Source organism: Eschscholzia californica, unplaced genomic scaffold (assembly GCF_041429995.1).
Source record: "Eschscholzia californica isolate CP2 unplaced genomic scaffold, dmEscCali1.0.p SCAF_1, whole genome shotgun sequence".
In the NCBI taxonomy this organism is placed as follows: Eukaryota; Viridiplantae; Streptophyta; class Magnoliopsida; order Ranunculales; family Papaveraceae; genus Eschscholzia; species Eschscholzia californica.
Window position 1 is genome coordinate 11,743,243 of NW_028238198.1, and position 9,441 is coordinate 11,752,683.

The following is a 9,441-nucleotide window of genomic DNA, read 5'->3' on the forward strand; positions in this document are numbered from 1 at the left end:
GATCCTACTACTGCCTTTATATATAATTAGCTCCTGACTCCAAGATGAGAGAGAGATAGTCTAAAGAGAGAAAATGATGCATATAAAGAGAGAGAAAGAGAGAGAGAGGGATTTGGATGAGTAAGACTAGACACTGTCATTGAGAGTGACCAGAGAGGTCATTAAGGTCTTACCATTGCAGCACTGAAAACCATGGTGGTGTATTTTATGATAAGCATTCAATACATTCAGAAGAAACCCCAGTAATTGAAAATGACTACTTGATTAGATATATCTACCACTATATACTATACTATATACTATACAATTTTTTTTTCTCTCTCTCTCTCTATCTCTATCTCTCTTAATTCAGCTAGTTGGTAATATTTATGGCCTATTGGACTGTACTAAGTTTACAGAAATCTTCAAATAGTCCAAATACCATATCTCTAACACTTTAAAACATAAAACAAAAAGATAAAGTGATTCCTTTATAAGTCTCTCCACTCATCATAGTGAAGGTATAGTTCTTGATGAATTATAGGGTCTCCTTTTTTTAACAACTGAATGCTATGCTGCCCTAAAGACTTGTTAGCAAAACCCATAATCTATAAGTTTTAAATTAAAGGTTACACATTGATCTGTTTTATATATCATGATAAAATTGTATAAATTTATCTTTACTGATAATATGTCCAACGAAAATCCCAGACAGACTATGTGGCTAGAGTGCCAGACCAAATTTAGTGATAGAAAGTTAAATTGTCCAGGGTTGCACATATATAAATTAGAGATTCAAATTCTTAAAAATTTACTAGTTATTAAGATAACTCGGAGAAAGTAACAAATAACATAGGAGGAATAATAAGTAGAGAAGAAGATCAACAACAATTGAAGAAGGAAGTGATCTAGGGCTAGCTAATTTCCCCTGGAAAAAAAAACAAAGCAAAAGAAAAACAACTAAATTAACACAAAAAACTAGTTACAAAACCCCCACCCATTTGGTACAATAAAATAAACATAGAATAGATATAGTTAAAGAGCTAAGAAATAGAAACAAAGAAAATGTTTCATGTTTTAGAGATCTTTGCTTGATGATTTGATCTATTATCATTCTCTCCTTCACCTTCTGTTATAGCTGAAGACATGTAACTAACAGCTACAAGTGAGTTCTCGTCGGGTAGCACCGAAGATGTAGTGGCGACCGGGGTATGGAATTGTTGCTTACAAGAATGACAAGTGATTTGTAAAAGTGTTGAATTGATTTGCTTTGATGCATGTTCTTTGATAATTTGAGCTTTATCTAGTTCAGCTTGAGCTTGTTGTCTAATTCTCTTGGCATTGGCAAATTCTTGTTCTGCTAATTCTATATGTCTCTTTGCTTGTTGTCTAGCTTCTTCAGCAAATGCCTTCTCAGCCATGGCAATCCTTAGTTGCTCTCTTGCTTGTTCTTTCATCCTCGAGGCAGCAGGATCATCGATAGATATCGCATTCGTCCGAGTACTACTACAGTATGTTCCACTAAACCCATTTTTATTCGAATTTGAGGGTTGATTTGATTCATTCTTCTCACTATTGTCATGTGATCCTATTGAGAGTTGAAGTTGGGTAGCATGATTTTCATCTTGATTTTGGGAAAGAGAAGTACCCATATTGTTCATGAGAGGATTATTTGAAGAGGGTAAGAGTTGAAGTTCAAGATTTTGATGATGATTATCATTTGGGGAAGCAAAAGTATTTTGATTTCTCCGGTCAGGACGTAAGAATACATTCGTCTCCATCGGTTTACTCATCTTCAAACTACTTGGCCAAGGAGGTGTACTAAAATTGGTTTCACTAGAAGGACTAGGACTTGATGCTGTTCTTGATAAACAGGCAGCTGGTTGAAGTACTTGTAGATCGGATCGGACACGTCCGGAAGTGCAAGCGTCTTGATGTTCAATGAAGCTCTCAACTCTAAAACAAAAAAAAAAAAATAGATTAAATTATTATATATATTATTATAAAAGGATTCTTAAGAATTAAGGAATATATGTCTAGATTTGTAGGAAGTAGAGAGAATATTAACTTATATTGTTTGGTGACTTGATCTTATGTTTGTATTCAATAAAGGGTTTTGGAGACAAAGTCAAGAAAAAGATGATGAAGTCTTCTTTTAGTGTATTAATTATTAATTAGTAGAACAAAAAGAAGAAAAATAATGACAAGAATGAAACTATATTTATCTTAATTAGTTAAGGGCCTAACAGTGAGATTATGATTAGGATCATCAAAGGAAGATTAGAGAAAAAGAGAGGAGCCCATTAAACCTAAATGATCATGGTGATTTTGAAGTCTAGCTAGACATGACTTGTTCTTGAGATATAAGATTATCAAGAATATCCGAATAACCCAGAACCCTAGTAAGAACATATTGCTAGTGAGATTCAAATTATCCAATAAAAAAGAAACTAACAAACCTATATAGCTAGTGTGTGTTTTCTTTATGAATGAATGAATGAATGAATTCCTCATTCTTTTGATTGATTTCTTGGAATCAGAATCCTTGATTAGTTAAGGTATCATTCTTTCTGACTAATAATCTTCGTTATCAAAAGAGAGAATATATATATATATATAGGTACGTACCTGGAGAAAACGCGGCCACAATCGCAAGAATGACCTCTAGTACCACAAGTTTTAAGATGAGCTTTATAATCAGATTGAACAGCATAACCTTTAGAACATTTATCACAAACCCATTGTTTATGATTACTATGTTTTCTTCTGAAATGTTTTTTAATACCAACGAGATCTCCTAATGCATGACAAGGATCATGATGTAAACAACTTGGTTCTGGACATACAAATACTCTTTTTCTAACTTCAGTTGTTTCTCTTTTCAACAATTTCCATGGTACTTTATGTCTTCTTCTATGCATCTGTAAATTCTGATCTCTTTGAAACCCTTGATTACATATTTCACATACATATCTATCTGATTCCAATAATGTCTTTGGTGATAATGATACCACTTCTGCATCAGGATCTATCAAAATGAAAAATTAATTAATTAATCATAAAGAATTAAAGATGAAGAAGAAGAACCCACATCTCAAAATTCAAAATTATACTAACCTGGAGTTCCAGCTGGTCTTCTTTTTCTTTTACTATTACTTCCATTTTCTGAACAAGTAAATTGATGATGATGATCTTGATCATGGGTAGGAGGAGGAGGAGGAATAATAGTTGAAGCAGAAGGGTTATTATTATTGTTGCTTAACATCAGCATCAATTTCTTTCTTGATCTTCTTTTTTGTTATAAGGACAAGTAGTAAGTAAACCCTAGCTAGCTAGCCAGCTGATCTTTCTCTCTCTCTAAAGCATAGAAACAGACATACACAAAAACTACCTCCTATGTTGCAGAAGCAGCAGCTTGATGATCAGTTAGTTGGAGATGCTATTCATCTCAACAATAACTTTAATAATAGGGGAGTAAGTAATGGGTAGAAAGAAAGAAATCAAATGAGGTTAGAGAGAGAGAGAAGAAAAGAGAGAGAGAGATCTAGAGAGAGGGAGAACATGAGAAAAAGCTTTTCTATCTTTCGGCAATCAGCTTTCTTACATATACAGCCTTTAAGTTTTCAACTTTTGTTTCAGCTTTATGGTTTTCTCTCTTGGGGCTGTGGCTCTTAATTCAACTCTATCTAGCTACTAGCTACCTTGCTTGAACTAAATAAATCTCTCTCCTTAATAAACCCCTCCCCATATCAAGAGGGGTCTAGTTTGTGTTAGAGAGAGAGAAAGAGATGTTTAGAGAGAGAGAGAGAGAGAGAGAGAGAGAGAGTTTTCTGACCTAATCAAATTGTTCGAAACTTGAGCCCCACACAAGCAAGCATTTTTGGACAGGGAAAAAAAAACATCCCCGTAGGAAACAAACATTCATGATTCATAACACCGTAATATGCATGCATAAATACAGGTCAGACCCTGTTAATACACGTGTGAACTCTCTCTCTCTCTCTCTCTCTCTCTCTACTAGTCTACTTGTATATAGTAGAGTAAGTTCTTGTTGTATTTGACTAGTAGAAGGTTTAGATACCCTAATTTAATTACTACTAAACTTTTAGGCTAAGTTAGTTGTGTTTTTTGAGAAAGATTACTCTTTTTTACTTTTTTTTTTTTTTTTTTGATGAAATACACTTTTTTACTTGGATACTATTGTCAAAATATTCTTTCTTAAAAATCTCTCTCCGAATTTTTTGTAATTGTCACTCCTTAGACTACAAAATCATCCCATAGGTGGTACAATGATAAGACATTACAACTAATTTTTTGTATACTATTGGATATAGGATTCAAGAATAACAAAAATCATTCTAGGTAGAAACAATTACATCTCAATCAAAGGTAAAATATTACAATTAATTCAAGAATAACATATTCTTACAAAAAAAATCATTTTACATTGAAACAATCACATCCAATGGAAGGTAAAAACACGAGGAACCGAGTCGTTCAACCAGTCAACATTTGGTAGCCTAAATGGTGCATGATGTTGACATAAATTCTAAAACTCCAAAACTTTGGTTATTAAGGTATAAACAATGTTGTTGGGTTATATGGCCATTCTTGGAAGAGTTTGAATTAGGCAGCATCTTTGATGTATCGATGTCATTGTAATGACTATCGTAAATCGTAGTCAATTTCCACAAACAAAAAAAGTCGTTCAACCAAATTAACCTCAATAATATCCCACAAGCATAACAGTCTTCTAAATTGAAATAATTAGTATTGGCAATGTTCATGTCCAATCTTCTAAACTATTTGGTTCCAACTTGTAAAGACCTAGCTACCGTGAGAAGTGTATGGGTGATGAAACTCAGGTGCAAGCCCAGTGGGTATTGGGTTTTGATTCTAGCCTCCTACCTAATCAAAATTGTCTTAGACACCAAGGTAAGAAGCTTTGTTCCACACCCGTAGGCCTCAATTATGGCGAAGATACACATTTGATTACTTATCAGAATACACAACGACAGTATAAGCTTCCAACATGCTCAATGTTGTCCTCAAACCCATGTGCAGGTTGCGGGATTTTTTTCATCCATCTTGCACGCGTAAACAATCCCAAGATATAGACCTCCCACGCGTAACCCAAAAAACGGATGCCCGCGGGAGATATATGCGGGTTATTGTGGTGTAATAGTGGGAGAGTTTTAGAAGTACCTTAGGACATTTATACATGTTGGATGGTTTGTGAGGGACCATGACACAAACAAAATCTCCTCCATGTTGGGTTTGGGTCTAGGTGTCAAAAACAGAGACAATAGTGACACGCTACTATAGCCTTGCGCTAAGATAGTATATTGGAATGTCTATGCGTTTTAATTGCTCTTGTGAGAGTTCGTTCCAAAAATAAAATTCCGTACAATTTAGGTTTCCGCCCTGAGTATAAAAACCAGAGACGATATCAGTACGCATACTGAACTGACCGGCTCGCCACACAACCACATATGCAGATCAATGTGCCCTACAGATCTTTATTGATCAATACGTATTGTCATAAGTAAACAACATGAATCCACACAAGTGGAGATCCTAAATTGATGCTGCAGTTATACTGATATTTTTTTTATGACAATATTTGGCGCACATTAGTAGTACCACCTGTTGAAAGAGAATCTAAGAGAGCACCTGCAACACCAAATATATGGTCTCTTGTTAGGTGGCTGCCCGACTAGTCAAGTGGTGGACCAAACTAACCCTCACCACTATCCCTCTTCCACACACTTCTCATTCCCTCTCCCTTAATAAATTGACATTATTACAAACAAAATAATATTACAAAGAAAATAAAAACAAAGTTTTGGAAGTTTGAATATGATTCCATTAAAATGCCAATCCCATTTTATCCCATGATTATAACAATTTCTTATGGAGAGAACATAATAATTAAAGAATTTTAGAAGTATGTGTTTTGTTTTTCTTGATAATTTTTATAATGCGCGCAAGAATAAAAAAATGTAAATTGCTTAGACTTCACGTGTTTACGAGCGGGTGACCGTTAGATTTTGATAGATATTAATACATACAGAATGAATAGAACGGATCCAACAATTATGAAGTTGGGTGTATGTAAGCCGATTTGTAGTAAATCAAACATAAATTTTAAAAAATTAACAACAAAACAAAATTAAAGGAGTTTAATAATGAATTTTGTAGTTTATTGAGAGAGGGGGGAATGGGTGGATGATGGGAAGAGGATTCTCAACACATGCAGTATCAGAAGAGAATGTCTTTGGCAATCATACTTCCCAAGGGTTTTTGATCCCAAATATAATCATCTCTTATTAAACTTAAATTTTTAAATACAAAATAACCATTAATCAAACAAGATCTCTTAAACTATCTCCTTTTCTCTCTTAATTAAACATTCTATTTCTCTCTCTTCCCTTAACTTTATCATAGAGATCATGCAACTATATGGGTTGGCTTGGCTAGAGAAATACCCAAAGCATCATAATGAATAAATCCTGTCTTTTTGAGTTAGGTTTCTTTTTAAAGCAAAGGTCATGCGGCCATGCCTACCACGGTTGCTTATGGGGTGTATAATGCCAATATGTCATCTAGTAGTCAAGGTATATTCGTGAGATTAATTCGAGTCTTGCTCTAAGTTAGACTCAGAAGTCAGAAGTAGATGTGTTGATTTTCTAACTACATTCTACAACTAACTTTAAAAAAAATCAATTATTTTAAGACACAGATTGCGTTATTAATGCATTGATTGTATCAAACTGTAAGTGATTATAACATTTTTTTTTCAATGTAGACATATATTTACAAAATAGACGGAATTCTTTTAGAGTACCCAACAAATTAGGGCTCTCTAGTAAGCATCAACCATTAGGGTTTATAAGTGTAAGCCCAAATATGAATCTATTAGGTCGGCCACACCATAAGATAAGCCATGGGCTAGTAGCTTTATTTTTATCATGTTCAAATCAATGAATTAAAACCAAACAGCTTGCCATCTTTTATATCCTTTTCATTTTGTATTAATTGTTTTATTTCAATGCTTTTTAGCTCATAGTTAGATTCTCTTAATCATTCTGATGCGTTCACGTCATTCGTATTCTATAAATTTTACATATCAAGGTTATAGAATTTCAGTTTCTTGCCAACAACTCTTGGTTGGAGTGGTAAGAGGTATAATCTTTCACCTAGAGGTCAAGGGTTCGAGGCACATGCTGAACGATTCAAAAAAAAAAGAATTTCAGTTTCTTGAACAAAATTGAAATCCTGAGAAAGAGAAACTAAGACACCTAGCTACCGAAGTACCCTATAACTAAGAGTTTACATTATAATTTAGTATGTTCACGAGTGTCATTTATCCACACTTCAATGTTTGTCACCTATGTCTCTAATAGTATATAGTAGTTCTCATGGTTCTTTTCTCAAATAAAAGTCTGATATCTTGTTGTTATTAGTTTGATTTCTCTTTTATATTATCATGTACAAATTATAATAATATAATTTTAGTATACCAACCGGAACAATGGTGAAATTTAATACATAAAGGGGATAAAAGTCCCATGTTTCTTATAGGGTATATGTGTCGTTAAATTATTTCTTGAGGTGTGGGGGACAAATGACTCATTATTGCCTCTATCTCTATTCATTGTCATCTAAGCCTTTGTCTTGTTTATATTTGTTTTTATTCAATATAATAGTATAAGTTTTTGTTATATGAACCCAATTCCACATAAAATGTGTAGCCAATGAATAATTGGTCATCAAGACCAACTTCACAATTTTTCCTAGTGTATAGAAGTGAAAGATTTCATCTCTATCTCTTAATGCATCTCATCATAAAAACAAAAGTGAAAACATGATTCCATGATAAAAGCTTCTACAAACTATGAAACAAATTGATCAAATCATCTCTCTATTTACATGTGAGATTTTGCTTTTGTTTTTTAATCTACTAATAAATTAGAGGTTCTAATTGTGTACTTAGGGTTTTTGTATAGTGGTTGATTTTTCATTCATTTTCCTTTTGTTTTTTTAGAAAGTGAATTGAAGATGGAAAGTGAAAAAGAAGAAACTGACAATGTGTTTTTGATGGGTGGGGTGTGTGATGAGTCTCAAAGGTCATTCCCCCACCCTAATGAAAAACAAAAATAAAAATGAAAAGTTGTTTTTAGAGATAAAAAGTAAAAAAGAAAAGTAGTAATAGATACCCTGAGCTAGTAAGTACAATATATACATCTTTCCTTTAGTGAGAAATATACTTATTTCCTCACTCACAAGAATACCCTATTCTCTAAATTTTCTTCCCAATTCTAGGAAACTAAATTCACCCCACCCCTTGGCTAAACGCCTAAATGTATAAAATAGAGTTAGTTCTATTTTTGCTCCCAATTTTATAACCAGTTGGCACATTTGGCCCTATATGCCTCTAACTAGCAAATTTGGCACACAAACTGATTATTGTGTCATTAAAGTTTAACTTCACATTTGCTAGACTTCCATTCTTACTCTTTCTTTTGAAACTCTTTTGTCGACCAGGGAGGCGTCGACCTACTCTCTCGAAACCTTAGACATAGTAGACCAAGTTTTAAGTAATACGTCAACAAGATATAAGACATGGTCTTAACCAACTAATGAAAAATATTTAACATTTAAACATCTTCTCTTCCTCGCACCATGAAACATGATTCTATGTTCGAAGACGCTTTTATTGTATAAATAAAAGATAGATGGAGATGGAGAGAATGACATTGAATCTGCACAATCTCCCCATGAAATTGAAGGAGAAGAAGCTCCTTTATTCATTTCTTCTTGTGCCAACTAGTGAGACCTTTATTATCCTTCAATACTAGTAAAATATAATGGTGTGATGTGGTTGGGCCGCCACGAGTCTGACCCAGACCTGACCCGACCCGACCCATTCAAGACATGCCTAAATTGCCCTTTCACTTCGGCGGCTCCAGCCTCAACTAGCCTATGATACGAACCAGGTTAGGCAGACCTTTTAGCCCGCCGGAGCATTTAGGCCTGACCTGTTTAGAGGCATGGCGGCCTACCCGGGTTGAGAAGGCTCTTCAAGCCTGAGTAATTTTGTATTATTATTATTATTATTATTGTTATTATTATTATTATTATTATTATTATTATTATTATTATTATTATTTTATTATTATTATTATACATATAACATAAGTATTATGACATGTTATATTTATATGTAACGCAACACAATTATATCAGATCATATGCATAACAATAATAGATTTTGCGTCTAGAACTTGTTTCATCCCTCAAAAAATTCAAGACACGATTCTTTGACCCATTAATATATGTATTTAACAATATTTGACATTTTAAAACATTTTTAGACCACATTTGAGCACCAAAAAATCATTTTGAAATATGACAAAGTGATAAGATTATATATAGAAGAGAAATGGATATATAAATGTA

At 33.5% G+C, this 9,441-nt stretch overlaps 1 protein-coding gene across 1 annotated transcript; it reads right to left on the bottom strand.

Moving 5' to 3' along the window:
* Positions 1-779: 779 nt before the first annotated feature.
* Positions 780-3,924, bottom strand: LOC147564139 (protein indeterminate-domain 14-like). Its single transcript, XM_086643705.1, has 3 exons — positions 3,097-3,924; positions 2,608-3,007; positions 780-1,935 (listed from the first exon to the last, which is right to left on the bottom strand). The coding sequence occupies exons 1-3, from the start codon at positions 3,248-3,250 to the stop codon at positions 1,050-1,052; spliced, it is 1,440 nt and encodes a 479-aa protein (XP_086499831.1). The 5' UTR covers positions 3,251-3,924; the 3' UTR covers positions 780-1,049.
* Positions 3,925-9,441: the final 5,517 nt, after the last annotated feature.

Coding starts and splice junctions, on each gene's coding strand:
- LOC147564139 (XM_086643705.1), bottom strand. CDS start 3,250: ATGCTGATGTTAAGCAACAATAATAATAACCCTTCTGCTTCAACTATT. Junction 3,008..3,096: donor AAGACCAGCTGGAACTCCAG/GTTAGTATAATT, acceptor TCATTTTGATAG/ATCCTGATGCAGAAGTGGTA. Junction 1,936..2,607: donor TGTGGCCGCGTTTTCTCCAG/GTACGTACCTAT, acceptor TTTTTGTTTTAG/AGTTGAGAGCTTCATTGAAC.